General features: G+C 43.7%; 1 protein-coding gene across 2 annotated transcripts in view; it reads right to left on the minus strand.

Moving 5' to 3' along the window:
- The window catches only part of KANK1 (KN motif and ankyrin repeat domains 1), a 31,645-nt gene that overhangs the window by 8,733 nt on the left and 4,689 nt on the right, over positions 1-18,223 (minus strand). The window contains exons 2-5 of one of the 2 annotated variants that reach the window (XM_028117366.2): positions 5,327-5,524; positions 4,573-4,681; positions 3,147-3,389; positions 1,653-1,740 (exon numbers count right to left, since the gene is read on the minus strand). In XM_028117366.2, the coding sequence (XP_027973167.1) occupies positions 1,653-1,740; positions 3,147-3,389; positions 4,573-4,681; positions 5,327-5,524 (638 nt within the window). The remainder of the gene's footprint in view (positions 1-1,652; positions 1,741-3,146; positions 3,390-4,572; positions 4,682-5,326; positions 5,525-18,223) is intronic. The other variant, XM_088019242.1, reaches the window with a different exon arrangement.

Genomic DNA, 18,223 nt, shown 5'->3' on the forward strand with positions numbered 1-18,223 from the left:
AGGAACTGACCACGGAGTATGCGCGTGACAATATGCTTGGCAATCTGGGGCCAGAGAAATGGATGGTCCTCCCTGAAGACCACATTGACCCGGTATTTTGAGAATGGTCAAAATTATTCTAGCTATAAGATCTAGGGTCCAGAAGCACCAGTTTTAAGTTCAGGTTCAACCTCGTGGGAAATATTAACACTGCAGTGACATTTCACGGTTTTGCTCTCTTGGGACTGAGGCGTAGACAGAAATTTAGTTTATACGGAAGGAGTTCTGGGTCCACCCCCACCCCAGGCCAGGGATTTTATTTCGTATTTGCTTCTGTAAACATCACCACCGTGTGCCTTTTCTCAGCTTGCTAATTTAATGTCAAGACACAGCTGGCTCTGAGAAATTTAAGTTTCTATAGCAATGGAAACAAATATGAGGCACAACCGTAATTTTAAAGAAGGATGCCGTATGATAAGGTAGTATGATCCAGAAAGGATAAATTTAAAACGTGGACCAGTATTCGAGAAGTATCACCTAGCCCCAGTACTAACGAGGAGCCAGTTGACTAGCTCTGGACAAGACTCCTCATCTTCAGGGCCTCAGTTAAAACAGAAAAGACCAGGACAGGGTGGCCTCACAGGTACGCACGCCCACGCCCCTCACACCTGCGACAACAGCCCCAGTTCTCCCTCAGATTGTGCGTGTTGTCCACGAGGAAAACGGTGCCTTTCCAGCATGAGGGGAATCCCTGAAGTCCCTTCTAGTCCTAACATTTTGGTTTCGTCCCTCTACAATCCTGTGAGACTTTCTCACTCGCTGCTGACTTGGGCTATGCAGCAGAAAACTCCACGTTGATGAGGTGCCGAGATTCAAATGCCAACTCTGTCTAACGTAACGGGAGAACCTACGTTTTCTCAGTGTGCTGAAGAGAACTGTCAACCAGAGGGCGGGTCTGACCTGGGAGAGAAGTCGCACCTCAAAACTCCACCAGCCCCATGAGGGAGAGCGACACACTTCGCCAAGGTGTCCGCTTCACCGTCGCCCCAGAAATGCTCATCTGCCCTGGGCCGTGTCTTTCCTGCCCCTGAAGCAACCACCAGCTTCACCGCTGTGAGCTTCCAAGTCTCTCAAACTGGGCACAGATGACAAGTGCAGTGACTCCGAAGTTTAAAAATAGCGGCCGCCCGCATTCCACACGGGAACATAACACGCACTTTCATAATTGAAAGGAATGCTGACCTCGGCCCAGATAGGCTGCTTTTTAAAAAACCAGAGGCCAACTTTAAAAACAAAAAACAAACCAAAAAATAAAACACAACAACTCTGGTGGCTCTTCTCCCCGGATCACAAGGTTCTGGGAGCGGAAGCAGAGTATGTCAAAACCTGACGGCTGACTGCAATTAGCCCTCCCTCCCGTGTGCAAGTATGTGCCTCACAGAGGCTTCACTGCCAAGAAAAGTACAGGGTGGGGATGTCCGCTGTGGGGCCTGAGGTTAACGTGCAGTGTGAATAGGGCAACGTGAGGTTCACTCTGCTTACACGAGCTAGAGATAGTTCGGGGGCAAAGCGTGTGGGCAACAAGAGCTTGGGGGCAGTCTAGACAACTGGACTTTGATGTCCACTCGGGTAATCTGTACAGACAGGGTACAATGTCTGGAGGGCAGACTCACCATATCCTTGCTGGTCAAAGCTTTGGGGTCATTTATATTATTTTTCAGTAAGTTGCAGGCAGACAACATCTTTTCACTTAATTCATACCTATGACAAGATAAAAGAAAGAGAGCTCACGATTGGCCACCAAAGGAAAGTCATTTTTATTGCAAACTCTATGGCCCTTTAAAAGACAAGAGGCCCCAAGTGGACCTCAGCAGGTTCGTGGTGGGACAAGGTGCTTGCCTGGAGGTCAGAGCAGGCTTCCTTAGGCGTCCGAGGACATACAGAACCAATGTCTCCACCCAGAGCTCAGGCCTTTCCGTATGGGCAGCTTTCAGCCTCACCTCTTTGGCCTTTATGACATTATGGAATAACCTGTGGAACTTTTTTATTCCTTTTATTCTAAGTTCCCAAAAATGTTTCTACCCTTAAGGGGCTGAAGAGGTCAGAATTACCACAGATCCATTATGTTGACCAACAAACCACACATCTGCACTCAGAAAGTGTTTAACCCCCATGAAAATCTAAACTGAAAAATCAGATGACATACGGTAAATAAATGATAGCTCAATAAAGCTGTTTAAAAAAAAAACAAAAAAATGAAAAAACCCCAAACCTAGATGACAAGATCCTGAGCCATGTGAAAATACTTGGAAATATAAACTAGAAACACTTACCTTGTGTTAATGCAGTTAAGCTTTCATTTGCAAAATTAAACAGAAGTTTTCTGAAATGTTCTATTTATACTCCACATAGTGAAAAACCATCTTGAATTTTCCATCTGTTCTATTCTCTGTTTTATAAGCACTGATTTCACGTTTGCTAGCAGTCTTTAAAATCTGCTACATCGTTAGGTATGTGTTTCAGCCAACCACAGTGTTTACTGGGTATTTCAGCTGCTGCTTAGGAGACTCCCAAACCCATTCTTGTGGTGTTCCCTATCACTCAGTGAGCAACAAAATGCAGACATGTGACTGATTACATCATCTTTGAAGTGAATGTGATCTTCAGCTGGGGCTAAAAGACCGCTCCTTTCACACACAGCGATCCTATAAGAACAGTACTGACCTGTACCAAGATGAATGGCTAATGATAAAATCTGAAATCTTAAAAGACATGTGCTGGCCACACAAAATTCTAACATTGCCTTCAAGTATAAGGTGGGTTGTCGGAACACTGAAAACTTTAACGACACGTAATAGCTCTGTGGATGGTGGCTCCACACATAAAATTAGCTAGCAAACACATTTGAAGGAAGCAAAGGTGGCAGCCTGATCAGGCCCTTCTCTTTGCTACTCTGAGAGATCTAGGAGTCCTCTCCCTCCGCACCTGTGTTTATCAGCATCACGACACGACGGTCGTACCTCTGAGGATGAAGTTTAGCTCTCCTTTGGGGATCGGAAAGACCCAACCAATAGTTACAATGGCGAAATCTCCTAATCGGCCAGTTCTCTTGCCAAAGGCACAATGAACGTGGGAAGGGTTAGGGAGGGGAGGGGAGTGTACCACACCTCTCTCTGATTTCCACCTTCTCAGGTTCACATTCTGGAACCTGCATCTCATCTTCCACCCTGGCGGACTTGAAACCTTCAATATTAACGGCATGGCGCCCTTCCGCCATTCCCCGAGTGTCTTCATCCTTCTCTTCCTCCTCCTCTTCCTCGGGAGGGTACTCAATGACATCACACTCGTCATCTGACTCGGAGGAAGAGCTTTCATCTGAGCTGGAATCATCACTTGAAGTTGTTTCATACCTAGGTGGCAATTGGGAGTTCAGGAGATGCAAGGTGTGCCCAGAAAGACCCCGTGACCGAAACTCTTATGCAGGGAAAGCGGCTGACTGACTCCAGACATCTGACTGTGGTTGAGACCCTGCATTTGGAAGTTCAAAGTAAGGTCTACTTAAAAATCTGGTGGTTTCAAATGGGTTCTGGCTTAAAAGGCATAACTTGAGTTGCCAATTGGTATCATTATACTACTTATAGGAAAGGAAAATATGTATATATACAGCACCTCTGGCTTAGGATAAATCAAAGGAAATTTACCTCATGAAAGCCAGGTCTGCAGTGGTTCATTTCTTTCTGTTCCTTCTTTTTTCTTTTCCCTTACATTCTTCCTATTTTGCTCCATTAATTGTTCCCGTGTCGTGGTGAACAGATTATTAGGTAAGTAATCGATAGTTCCTCTGGCACACGCCCTCCAAAAACTCCTGGGCCGCACTACCCAACTAGACTTCAAAGATTCAGGAAATAGGCCCCATTAAGTTAAATCTTTATGTAATGCTTTGCCATAAATATTATCGCAACTAACCGCATTATTGCTTTCTTGTTGAGGCCGAGGCTATATATGGATTAATAGATTAGCTGTTCTGCTTCAACTGCAGGATGACAAACAGGCTTCACTATTTATCTGACCCAGTGAGAAGGAATAAAGAGCTAATAGACATTCTATTTAGAAAGCAAAGAACTGAAGGCACAGCTGGATTACTGGTCAAGTGAAAGGCCCTACAATTTTGTATGTAAGCATGGAAAGCTAAACAAAATAACCCATTTTGAAGGAGTGGATGACCATCACCAGCCCGTGGAGCGATGCTCTCGCCTCTTTCTGTTTGTTCCTGAGTCTGGTACAGGTAAGAACAAGTTGTCCAACTCCGCGGGACACTTGTCGCCTGCTACTTTTGTTGAAGACTACTGTTTTCAGATCAGAGGTGGGAAGATGTAAACTGCTCAGCGGCATCAGGTGTCTTTTCAAGAGTGACACATCCTTAAAGATAGCAAGGAGAGGAGAGGAGCCCAAATGCACCCTTCTGAGGGGATCTTCCGTCACCAAGATGTGGCTGAAGCCCAGCCTGGGCACCTTGAAATGGGACTTGAGGAGACAGGAGGCGAAGGAGACAGACACGCCATGTACAGACTGACTGGTAGCATCTTTCCTTACCCTCCGTTAATGCCAACAAACTGAAGATTCTTCTTTGCTCCATTTGAATCTTTGTTGCCATCTTTCTTCTTCATGATAGACTTCAGTGTGCTTTCATTGTTTGTACATACTGCGAAAAAGGGAGTCAAGGTGAGCAAAATTAACACAACTCGTACGCATGCAAGTTAAAGGACCAAGAAATCTTTCTTCATGTTCATTTTTTTTTTCTCATTCATGTAAATTTAGATCTTGGCACTTGCATATGAGAAGCGTGCACAAAATCCACTGGAAAGATGTATGCATGTAAAGAAAATAATTTGAGGTTCTTTAAATGGGGAAAAAAACCCATTAGTACTTCCAAACATAACAAAAGCACTGACCACTAGCATTTGCATCAGGCTTCGCTGTTTATAAAGTGATGTCATAACTTACTCGGGCCTCAAGAACCACTTAGGCACTAAAATAGGGATTATTATTGTTCTTTCCTTCAGCTGAGATAATCTGGGAAGAAGTTATGCCTGCCAGACTGCGAAGGGAGTGTGATGCTACTCAAAATATTTCGTAATTCACAAAATCAGATGGGTTTTCTTCAGGGGATGGCACACTCCTTTCTTTAGCAATTTTTTTAAAGATGTTCTAGGCCTACCTTCCTAACACTTCTCAGGTCAATGGTTCTTCCAGGTCAACCTATGAGGCACTCTGACATAAGACTGGGGCACTGGCAGTGCTGGTCCTAGAATCCTGAGGCTGAGAAGGTCTGAGTGAGGAAGGTTACCATAGAGGCCGGCGGCTATCTGGTCGTCCGTCAGGTTCACAGGGGACAGCGTGCTTTCCTGAGAGGGGAAGGCGTCCTGGCCGCGGAGGGGGGTCCCTTCCGCGGTCCCCACTGCTTGCTCAGGCGGGGAGGTCTGGGTGTGGAACGGAGCTCCTGCTTGAAGGCCTCCACACTTACAGGTGTATTCCAAACCACTGCCTGTCAGGAAGGAGACGGGGGTAGAAGCGTGTGATGTTAAGACCGAATGAAAGGGGCTAAACTTGCTTTGTTTTGTTTTTAGTTTTTGCAACTCATCATTTTCTCAAATGCTTTTCTCCCTGTGTTTTCCTTTTGCATATATGGCCGTACTATGGAAGCCACCCAGACTCAAACCCCAAGGCCTTCCTGACCCTCCACCTTCCCTTTATCACCACATCCGCGTCTGCCCAGACCTGTCCTTCCACCTCCTCCTCTTCCCTCTGCCCTGGCTGCGACCATCCGGGTCCGTTCGGGTCGGGCGGGCAGCACAGCCTCCTGACCATCCTCTTGCTTTACCACAGCCCCTCGCACACACAGCTGATGAGCAAAACTCCAGCCCCTCAAATCCCATTGGCACTCTGGCTAAAACGAATCTGAGCAAAGCTAAAAAACACTCCCCTCTGCTCAGGAAATGCAGTCCACGATGCTTAGCCACATACTCTAGACCACCCACAGCCCGACACATCTCACTATGTCTCCACCTTTATTTCCCACCACGCCTGGGGTCCCTTCTGAGGGGAGGACCGCCTCCCAGTCACTGGGATGCTGAGAGTGGGCGTCTCTCATTTTCCTAAGAGCACGTCCTAGGGAACGCTCCTCTACCTGGAATGCTTCTTCCTCCCCACCTGCACAGGGTCAAGCCCTCGGTCGCCCTCGTCTGAGCCTTCCCTGACCTGACTGAACATGACTTTTCTTTCCCTAACTCCCACAGTCCAGCTCTCGGACCCTCTCACAGGGACCTGGGACTGCCTAAGACTCCCTTCTACTCTGTAAGAATTTTGAGTTCGAATCAACTCTCTCTCCTCACACCTACTAGACTGCTTTTCTATCTTTCAGGTACTTAATATTTGGTCACTAACTCAAGCAGAAGAATCAGGTCAATTCATTGCATATAATTACTGTATCTAGGTGTATCACAGTATCTTTAATGTGGCTGACAATGGAAGATGTTTACAACATATGGTTAAACGAGGAAAGCAGATAATAAGACTCTACGTAGGTGATCCTATTAGAAAAATATGTAAAAGTTATCTGGAAGCTACGGAGATTTTAACTTTTCTCTGTATTTGCCATTTTTTAGAGTGAATATTAACTGTGTTCAAAATCACTTTAAAAAAATAAGAAAATTCTTTGACTAGCAATCTGCTTCTAGGAATTTTATCCTAAGGATGTACAAAAAGATGCAGATGGATGTTCACTATTTCCATGAGTAAAACAGTGGAAAGAGGCAGATACCACAGTGTGTCAATAAGAAACTAGTGAAATAAGCTCTGGTGCATTTATACAAAGGAATTCTATGCAGCCATTAAAAATTCTCATGTAGCTAAAGATTTTTAGCAAAGGAAGATAAGCATAGTGTGTTAGTGAGTTTTAAAAACACATTATTAGGGGCGCCTGGGTGGCTCAGTCATTAAGCACCTGCCTTCGGCTCAGGTCATGATCCCAGGGTCCTGGGATTGAGCCCCGCATCAGGCTCCCTGCTCAGTGGGAAGGCTGTTTCTCCTTCTCCCACTCCCCCTGCTTGTGTTCCCTCTCTTGCTGTGTCTCTCTCTGTCAAATAATAAAAATCTTAGAAAAAAAAATAAAAATGTATTATTAAATCGTTTGGAGAAAATAAATATATTTTGGCAAATAATTATATTTATATGTATGTATGTTAGAAAAAGTCTGGAAGGATATACAACAAACCTATTTAACACTGCTTTTCTAAGGTTAAAGAATTATAGGTTGCTATAATTTTTTTCTTCATGGTGTCGACTTCCTAAATTATGCACTATCAACACGAGTTACTAATCCAAATAAATTTAAATCTACCCACAGCAATGTCATATGATAATGATTTGATCACAACTTCCTCTTTTTTAAAGCTCTGAAATTGCTTGGATCCTCAGAAGAAAAGAAATTTAAATACTGATTGTATTTTGAGGCAGTTAAAAAAAAAAAAAAACAAAAACAACACCATGATAGATTCTGTAACTGTTCTCTTCAAACTCTACTGTTCATATGAACCGTCTGGGGATATGTGCTAAAATGCAGATTCCCAACCACCTGCTGTGGATCTGCAATGGGGCCCCAGTGGTGGGCATCTCTGACATCCCCACTGACCCGTCCACAAGACACTCTGATGCATGTGGCCCACTTTGGAAAGTACTGGTTTAAAAACAATGACCCTCTAATAAAAAGAGTGGAGGGAAGCAAAATGTTCACAGTGAGGCATTAGGGATCACCTAAATTTTAATTCTCATATATCCAAGCTAAGAATTCTGAATGCTTGGATTCAGATGCAAGCACTGAATGCAAGCATTCGAGGTTCGGTGACTTCATAGCTAGACCAGAACCTACATTTCCTAACCATGTGAGCAGTACTCTGTCCGTGAACTAGCAGCACAAGTCCCTCCTCTAGCTCTGCAGGCAAGGGGCCTCCCAAGTGACTCCACAAATCCACCTCCCTCCCCCAGCAAACACATGCAACACCGGATGCGGCCCTCCAGATGATATGCAGTGCCCTTGTGACCGGATGTGCTTCCCCAACAGCAAAAACGAAGCCTCTGACTTACTGTAAGCAAAGTAAACAAAGCAGGGCATTGGCCTCCGTTCCTCCTTCTCCACCCACCTCATCGGCACGGCAGAGCTAGAGGGGTGACCTCCTCAAAGGCTCAGCCGCTCCGATCCCTAAGCACCAGGACACTCTTCCTGGAGAAGCACTCTCACTAAGCATGTTCCTATTCAAGAACCAGTGAGGACTCACCAGTCAGAATGGCTAAAATTAACAAGTCAGGAAACGACAGATGTTGGCGGGGATGTGGAGAAAGGGGGAACCCTCCTACACTGTTGGTGGGAATGCAAGCTGGTGCAGCCACTCTGCAAAACAGTATGGAGGTTCCTCAAACAGTTGAAAATAGAGCTACCATACGATCCAGCAATTGCACTACTGGGTATTTACCCCAAAGGTACAGATGTAGGGATCCGAAGGGGCACATGCCCACTAATGTTTATAGCAGCAATGTCCACAATAGCCAAACTGTGGAAAGAGCCAAGATGTCCATCGACAGATGAATGGATAAAGAAGATGTGGTGTATATATATACAATGGAATATTATGCAGCCATCAAAAGGAATGAGATCTTGCCATTTGCAACGATGTGGATGGAACTGGAGGGTGTTATGCTGAGTGAAGTAAGTCAATCAGAGAAAGACATGTATCATATGACCTCACTGATACGAGGAATTCTTAATCTCAGGAAACAAACTGAGGGTTGCTGGAGTGGTGGGGGGTGGAAGGGATTGGGGTGGCTGGGTGACAGACATTGGGGAGGGGATGTGCTATGGTGAGCGCTGTGAATTGTGTAAGACTGTTGAATCACAGGCCTGTACCTCTGAAACAAATAATACATTGTATGTTAAAAAAAAAAAAAGAAGATAGTAGAAAGGGAAAAATAAAAGGGGGGAAATCGGAGGGGGAGATGAACCATGAGAAACAAACTGAGGGTTTTGGGGGGGGATGGATTAGCCTGGTGATGGGTATTAAGGAGGGCACGTATGTCCAAACAATAATCATGGAACACTACATCAAAACCGAATGATGTAATGTATGATGACTAACATAACATAAAAAGAAGAAAAAAAGAACCAGTGAGGACTTTTAAAATGCAAATAACCCCTATGTTGTTTTGTTGTTTTTTGCAACCAGAGACATATACAAAAGCAGACACCGGTATAATGAATCCCTGCGTGCCCATCCTGGGCTTCAAGAGCCATCAGAGCTCAGGCCCCTGCTAGACTCCTCCACCCATTCACATGGGGGTGCTTGGAAGCAAAACCTAGAGGGTCTATCACTTCTGTCCATAACGATTTTAGCATATATTCCTCAAAGAGCTCTTAAAAAATTATAGCACTAAAAAAATCCTAAAATTTTTTTAAAAGATTATTGTATATTTGGTCAGTATTCACATTTCTCCGATGCTCTCAGAAAAACTTTTGTAAGATATCTGAACTGGAATCCTTGTCACAGATTTCCACTGGTTGCTCTGGGTTTTAAGTTTTTGGATCCATAGATTTCTTTTTTTTCTTTTTTTAATTTTTCTTTTAAAGATTTTATTTATTTGACAGAGAGACAGCCAGAGAGGGAACACAAGCAGAGGGAGTGGGAGAGGGAGAAGCAGGCTCCCCGCCGAGCAGGGAGCCTGATGCGGGGCTCGATCCCAGGACTCTGGGATCACGACCTGAGCCGAAGGCAGACGCTTACCCAACTGAGCCACCCAGGTGCCCCCAATTTTTCTTTTTTTAAAAGATTTTATTTATTTGAGAGACAGCGAACGAGCTTGAGAGCGCACAAGCGAGGGGAGGGGCAGGCAGAGGGAAGAGCAGGCTCCCCACCGAGCAGGGAGCCCGATGCGGGGCGCGATACCAAGACCCTGGGATCATGACCTGAGCCGAAGGCAGATGCTTAAATGACTAAGCCACCCAGGCGCCCCTCTTTTTTTCTTTTTGAACACGGCTTTCAAAACATTTATAAGTTGAGGTATAATTTATATACAAGAAAATGCACAACTGTGGAGTTCAGTGAGTTCTGGTAAATGCAAACGGCTGTGTGACCGCCTTCCTTATTAAGATACAGAACATTTCTAACAACTCAGTATATCCACACTGCCCCTGCCCTCCTTTGCAGACAATCTGCCCACCGTTACCCCCCACCCCCTCCCCCACCCAAGGCCACCGTTCCTCCGCAGAGCACTGTTGCGTCAACTAGGGCTTCTCAGAACTTCTCCCATGCGGGGCCAACCCCTCCAGCAGGCACAGGAGGGTCCTTCCTGATGAATGGACCGCCCGTGGGAGTTCTACTGCTCAACCCTTCCCACCCTCCATGTGTTCACAGGGCTCATGCGACGTCATCATTCCCACCTGTGTCCTTCTTCACTAGACCATTCTACGGCCTGGAATTTCAGCAAACTTCAGTATGTGCACTCGAACCATACTCTTTTCGAAGCTGGCCCCGATTCTACTTCCTCTATAGCCCTTCTCCTCTGGTGCTAGTCCACAGAGGTCTCTTTCCTCCCTCCATGTCCTGCAGCACTTCAGTGTCCAGACCAAAGTACGCCCGCCCTCTGCTCTCTCGGCATCACGGGCGTCTCCGGCATAAGAACGCGAGCGCCTGGAGTCCCTCCGCGCTATGCTCTTGGTTGGGTCCTCTCCAGGGCCGAGAGCCGTGCTGGGGAACGGACAGCCCTCCCTAAGTGCCTGTGTAATTCAACCGAAAGTCGCCAGGGTTCTGTGAAGACTAACTAGCGAGGCAAAGAACGACATTAAATGTTGAACTAGTCCTCATTCGCTGGAACCAGAGGGAATGTTTCACCTCTATTGCCAGAAAATGTTTTTTGGATGGTGCTGAAACTTTGGCTGCTCTCAAATGGCCCGAAAACAATGGTCTGAACTTGATAAGGACCCATCGTCCTTAAAGAGCACACCGAGAATGAGATGTGCACCAGCCCAGGACTGCGGTGTTCAAGTGAAACACAGGAAAAGGTGCAGCCCAGAAAAGCAAAATAAAAAGGACAACAAAATCCAACGGTCTTGACCCTGGCTGCACTTTAGAACCAACAAACCTGGGGGTGGGGCTTTTAAAAATACAGATACAATGAAACTCTCTGTAGGGGGGCCCCGAGTGTTAGTACTTTTATTTTTATTTATTTTCTTTAAGTATTTTATTTATTTATTTGACAGAGACACAGCGAGAGAGGGAACATAAGCAGGGGGAGGGGGAGAGGGAGAAGCAGGCTCCCCGCAGAGCAGGGAGCCCGATGTGGGGCTCGATCCCAGGACCCTGGGATCATGACCTGAGCCCACGGCAGATGCTTAACGACTGAGCCACGCAGGTGCCCTGTGTTAGTACTTTTAAAAAGCTCCTCAAGCTTTTCTAATGCGCAGCCAGGAGTGAGAACCAGTGATTTAACAGATATAAAACTTGACTGCTGAGGGGCACCCCCGGATGGCTCAGTCAGTAGGGCATGCAACCCTTGATCTCAGGGCTGTGAGTTCGAGCCCCATGTTGGGCCCAGAGCTTCCTTAACAGAAACAAACCTGACTGCTGAAAACAAGAGTTTAGACTTCCCTCTGGTTTCAATCCATCAACTTGCACCATGTGAATTTTTAGGAATTACCGGAGTTTCGTTAACAGGCCTGGACCACTAAGGGTATAAGTCCACGAGTACCAGTAAATGCTACCCCAACGACATGGGTAAAACCACAGGAGTAACCACAAAACACCTGCAGAATTCTGGCACTCTGGGCCTAGATGCTCAAAGCTCCCACCAAGTGGCAATGGTTCCCACAGGCACTGCTGGGGAGCTCGAGAGCTGGGGAGGGGGGGCAGCTGTGCTTTGGTCTTTAAGTTATAATGACCATAAATGCCAATAAAGCATGAACCTCATTTTACAAGTTGACCAGATTAGTGATAACTAAAAGAGCGTGAGTCACAGAAATCTCAGTGCTCTGGAAAATAAAAGTACCTCAAAGCATTAATTCTAAAGAACACATAGCATTTAATACATGGATAAACTACCTAAGGCAAACTATCATGAAAAATAAGTCACTTTATTAAAGTGAAAACTCTGCGTACGTTCCCGACTTTAAACCGTTTAGAATGCAACATTTAGAAATGTTAAAAAGCAAACTATTTTATTTAAAAAGCCTTCAATGAAAAACAGAGCTGGAGGAGGTTTTTTGTTTTCTGTTTTTTTGTTTTTTTGTTTTTTGCACAAGATCACCCTCTCCAATATCCTCTGTGACATTTCTCCACCTAGAATTTGTATTAGTTCTTGGTATATTGCACTGTGTATCTATATTTGTTAGAAAAATGATTTTAAAAAATAAAATGGATTTTAGAAATCACTCTGTTCACATATCCCAACTCTTCTGCTATGCCAACCAATACTTTGATTTATAATGCCAAGTGTTTCTGAAAACACAGCTATGAACACTGTGGCCAGCTATTAAACACGTATTTTGTCAAAATTTCAGCTAAACATTCTGATCTGATTTTTAAAGAACATGTAGCTTGTTTGTCAAGAAGTAGGCCTGAAATATCTGAATCATTATGGAGGCAATGCAATCATCGGTATTTTCCCCAAATAAAACTACGAATTCAAAGGGATCTGAACACACGTAGTTTTTCCATTAAGAAAAGGGCTTGGGCATAAATTCATCCTTTTCAGAATACATACTGGTTTGGGGAACAGACAGTAGAGATTATTCGTGAAAGATCACCTGCTTTTTTGGTACATACTACTTCTGGGAGAAGGTATGCATCTTTGATGGAGGAGAAAGGGCAATCCCATCCTGATTCAAGGCTCAACATTCAGAACTCTGCCTGAAGGCCAATGCCTGTGACCACCAACACAGTCAACTTGAACTGGAGAGCTTCAAGGGTCAGAGCTGCAGTTTAATAATTTCTAGGGCCATTTTAATATTTTCCTGGGAACATTCCAGATAGCTGTCACGCATGTATCTAAAAATGGGTACTTAGAAATTAAAATGCTAGAGTGGATGAAGAATCGGATTCTCCTTCACCACAACCCCACCCACATTTAATTACAAACCATCCCAAGACCTGACCCAGAAAAGCCACACTGACAGGCTGCATTAACTAAAGTTAGATTAAGCATGGGTGCCTTTCCAGAAACAGCTAAAGACCTCATCTCCTCCCTTGATCTCAGAGGGCCTGATTGCAGCTGAACTCTTGGAGTACTTTCTATTTGCTCATTTGGTGGCTAACACATATTGCCATAGGTTATCATTCATATTTCTGGTATACATGTCTTGGCTTGGATTAGTCCAATTGGAATACAAGTTCTTCAAGGCACAGACCACGTTACATCTTTGTTGCAGTACCACACTTTGCACAGAGTTCACAGTCAATGCATAGCTATCAACTGACCTGAACAGAGAAGGGGACAGAGCAGACTGTAAATATCTTTACTGAGGGGCACCTGGGTGGCTCAGTCGGTTAAGTGTCTGACTCTTGGTTTTAGCTCAGGTCACCATCTCAGAGTCCTGAGACAGAGCCCTGATCGGGCTCGGCGCTTAGCGTGGAGTCTGCTTGTCCCTCTCCCTCTGCTCCTCCCCTTGCTCCTGCTCTCTCTCTCATAAATAAATCTTTAAGAAAAATATCTTTACTGAGATATGAACGACTAGCTGCTTGGAGGAAGAATAAACAGCTGTGGCCACTGTCCAGTATCAACAAATTCACTTCATCCTTAATGACTGAACATCCAAGAACTCACTTCAGTTCTCAAAAACTACCAATCTGTATGGTTTAGCCAGAAAGGAACTGCACACTTTAGGATTCAGAATATATGTCAAAGTAAACTTGCATCTTTTTCCGGAGTTGCATGGCCATGTCAATACCCATTTAAAACAAGCGTCAGTTTAAAAGAGAAAGATTGGCAAACATGTGTCCAGGGACAGGTTCACAAAAGTGGTGGACAGATTTTAAACTCATGAAAGATGTTCCTTTGGGTCCTTTTCCCCAAGGTTTATAACGGATGTCCCAGATCTGCAATTTCAATTTTTCTGAGTGGCCACTATCTCTTTCAAGAATCCTTTTTTTTTTTTTTTTTTTGATTTATTTATTTGACCGAGAGAGAGCACACAAGCAGGAGGAGGGGCAGGCAAAGGGAGAAGCAGACTCCCTGCCGATCCGGGAGCTCGACGTGGGGCTCAACCCCAGGATCCTGGGATCATGACCTGAGCAGATGGCAGCTGCTTAACCGACTGAGCCACCCAGGCACCCCTCTTTTGAGAATCTGATGAAAAGTCTTCAATTTCTTGACAAAACTTCCTAACATAAAACTGTTCATAAAGCAATGGCCCCCAGATTAAGAGGCCTTGCTCTAAGGCGGTTTATTCCAACAATATTTCCCTGAAACAGGGCCTGGGTGTGCCTACTGGTACCAGTGGTGGTGGTGGGTGGCAGCAGAGAACCCATGAATTTTAGAAAAATACTTTCTCAACTGAATCTGATGGGCAGCCTGGTGAAGAGTAACTTGTAGAGAGTAATTCTGCTGAAAGGGGTCCAAGCAAGAAACATGGAATCCAGCCTTCTCATGACAGAAGAGGACATGGCAGGCCCGATTCTTCCTCTCTCAACCAATACTGCAAGTTCCTGAAGCACTTCCGGGTCAGCTCTTCTGACTTCCGTGTCAGCAGGCTCTCCCCTCCATCATGCCATTATACACTGCAGGGCTTCAGAAGCATTTTGTCCAGATTATACGATGCTCTTGGAGCATTTATTTTAAAAAATTGTGACTAAAAAACTTCTAAGTCCTTGGACAAGTAAATGGTATATTATTTGAGCTAAGAGAAAACTCACTAGAAATGGTATTTCTGTAATGACTTTATTTCCCTGATTTTGCTTTGGCTCAGATCTCTGTCTACAAAATTGCTTTCACAGCTATGGGAATGACTCTAAGTTCATACTTTTTTTTTTTTATTAAACCCAAGATAACTAAGGGTGCAAATATGGAAGCTGATTTAAAAAGCAGTTCTTCTATTAAAAAAAAAAAGTTCTTCTGAGTATGAGAGATTAATTTCCTATATATTGTGGCAGGCAGTTAAATTACACTGTTATAGTTTTGTTTATATTTGCTCAGAGACAGGTATATAGTTTTGGAGTATTTGTAAGTGCAAGTCATTCATTTACGATTTTCTCTCTCCAGAGGGAAAAGGTAAAAAAAGAAAGAAGAAAGAAAGAAAAAAGAAAGAAAGAAAGAAAGAAAGAAAGAAAGAAAGGAAGGAAGGAAGGAAGGAAGGAAGGAAGGAAGGAAGGAAGGAAGGAAGGAAGGAAGGAAAGAAAGAAAGAAAGAAAGAAAGAAAGAAAGAAAGAAAGAAAGAAAGAAAGAAAGAAAGAAAGAAAGAAAAGAAAAGAAAGAAAGAAAAGAAAGAAAAGAAAGAAAAGAAAGAAAGAAAGAAAGAAAGAAAGAAAGAAAGAAAGAAAGAAAGGAAAGAAAGAAAGAAAAAGATATTAACTCACTCCTCAAACCAAAATAATCCGACTGATTTACAGGAAGAATAAACATTTTTTCCTAAGGTTTGTGTGAGAACAGAAACTGATTTCCTCTTAACTTTGTAATTCCATAAAAGAAAATATTAAGTACAGGAAACTTAGACCACGAAGAATCAAAAAGTGTTTTATGGATATATGCACCCTGATGTTTACTGCAGCATAACCAACAACAGCGAAATTATGGAAGCAGCCCACGTGTAATTCAACTGATGAACGGATAAAGAAGACGTGGTACATATATACTTTGGAATATTATCCAGCCATAAAAAGGAATCTTGCCATTTCCAACAACATGGACGGATCTAGAGGGTATAATGCTAAGGGAAATCAGTCAGTCACAGAAACACAAAAACCGTATGATTTTACTCACATGTGGAATTTAAGAGACAAACGAACAAAGAAAACAAGGGACAGACAAAAACTAGACTCTTAAATATAGAAAACTGATGGTTACCAGAGGGGAGTGGGGGGGGTGAAATATGTGAAGATAATTAAAAATACAATGAGCCCTGAGTAATGTATAGAACTGTTGAATCACTATAGTGTACACCTGAAACTAATATAACACTGTATGTTAACTATACTGGAATTAAAATTCTAAAAAAGGAACACTGAGGAAAAAAAAGTATAGAATATCTTTGGTAATCAACAAATTTCAGCTGCAACAAAATTATGACAAGGTCTCTCTAATCCCAGAGGAACATTTGTGACCTCTTATGTGACAAATACACAGATAGAATATGTAGGATTCAATTTTTGTTAAAAAGAATTTACATCTCTAAAATATAGAGCCACACACACACCCCACTTGTACACACCAAACACATAAGGGGTTACCCCAGGGGAGCACGAGGGAGGCTTTCACTCTTTATTTTAAGCTCTTCTGAACCATTAATTTGTTACAAGCACATATTCCAGTTATTATTTTAAGAAATTGAATAGGGGTGTTAGGCATTATGGTGCTACAAAAAAGAATGCTCTTTTGCCTGTGAAAAAGGGATGCCCTCGGGGTGCCCGGGTGGCTCAGTCGGTTAAGCTTCCAACCTTTTTTTTTTTAAAGTACACTCCATGCCTAGACCTGAGCTGAGATCAAGAGTCAGAGGCTTAACTGACTGAGCCACCCAGGCGCCCTAAGCGTGGAGACTATTTAAAAAAAATTTTTTTTTAAATAAGACATGCTCTTATATCTCCAACCTAGAAAAATTGAGAAGTCTCTGGATTGGGCACAAATACACATAATTCAATTTAGGCTTTGTTTGTAGCTTTTATACAGACTCTGAATGACTCAGAACTGAACATTTTTTCTACTTATTTTGTGTTTTCCATTTTTTACTGATATCTTTCCTTATCTTGATAAAACTGTTAGTTGGGGAGGCTTAGTAATTGAGGGGAAAAGGTGACAGCCAGAATTATGAAGATAAACATTTGGATTAAAAACAAGAGACCATTTGTGCAATTTTTGTGTGGCAATTTGTTCTGCATCTACATTTCCATTTCTGGAAGTAGCAAAAACAGGGACAGCAATGACAGCCGGCATTTACTGATCATCTATGCTTCGGGCTGCAGACTACTACAAATGCTTTACTCACACTGACTCATTAGACGTGCCCTTCGACCCCAGGAAGGAACAAAGACAACTTGTCCTAGGGGCAGAGAAAGAATCTGAACCCAGAATGTCTGGCTTCAGAGCCCAAACCTAGCTTTTAAAAAAATCAAGTACCGGGTTCCTGTAAGTGATCGTTTATATGCTCTTGGGGACGTCAAACTCCCAATTCCACATCGTTTCGGTTGGGGGACAAAATGTCTATGCTATTCATGCCTTTTGGTACAGAAATGTATTCTAGACTGGGCGTGAACAATATTCTATGTTGTTCGGAGCCCGCAGTAAGCCCCAGTGCATTTGGACACACCTTCACCCTTCACAGCGTCCAAGTGTTGAAAATCTCTACCATATCAAGCTGCTTTGGTTTTCAGTCCATATAGCAAACACCAAGGAACAAAAAGTTTAATGCTCTGCCCTCACCTAACTCCTTCTGCATTAGGACGTTAGAATACAAATGTGATGCGAATTACAGAAATACTTTAAAACTGTTCTCTGAGGGGGAGCTGCTTCGTGACCACATAAGCGCTATTAAAAATATTTACACTGGGCGCCTGGATGGCTCAGTTGGTTAAGCGACTGCCTTCGGCTCAGGTCATGATCCTGGAGTCCCGGGTTCGAGTCCCACTTCGGGGGGGGGGTGGTCCCTGCTCAGCGGGGAGTCTGCTTCTCCCTCTGACCCTCTTCCCTCTCGTGCTCTCTATCTCTCAAATAAATAAATAAAATCTTTTAAAAAATATTTATACTTCTGGGGCTCCTGGGTGGCCCAGTCAGTTAAGCGTCTGCCTTCAGCTCAGGTCATGATCCCAGGGTCCTGGGATTGAGTCCAGCATCGGGCTCCCTGCTCAGCAGGGGTCTGCTTCTCCCTCTGACCCTCACTCCACTCATGCTCTAAACTCTCTCTCTCTCTCTCAAATAAATAAAATCTTTTAAAAAATATTTATACTTCTGCTCAAATGCTGTAGGTCTTCTACATCTCAGATGATTAATTTAGGTGTTC

This window comes from Eumetopias jubatus, unplaced genomic scaffold (assembly GCF_037043125.1).
Source record: "Eumetopias jubatus isolate StellerSeaLion01/CBP00866 unplaced genomic scaffold, mEumJub1_p1.0 scaffold_15, whole genome shotgun sequence".
Lineage (NCBI taxonomy): Eukaryota > Metazoa > Chordata > Mammalia > Carnivora > Otariidae > Eumetopias > Eumetopias jubatus.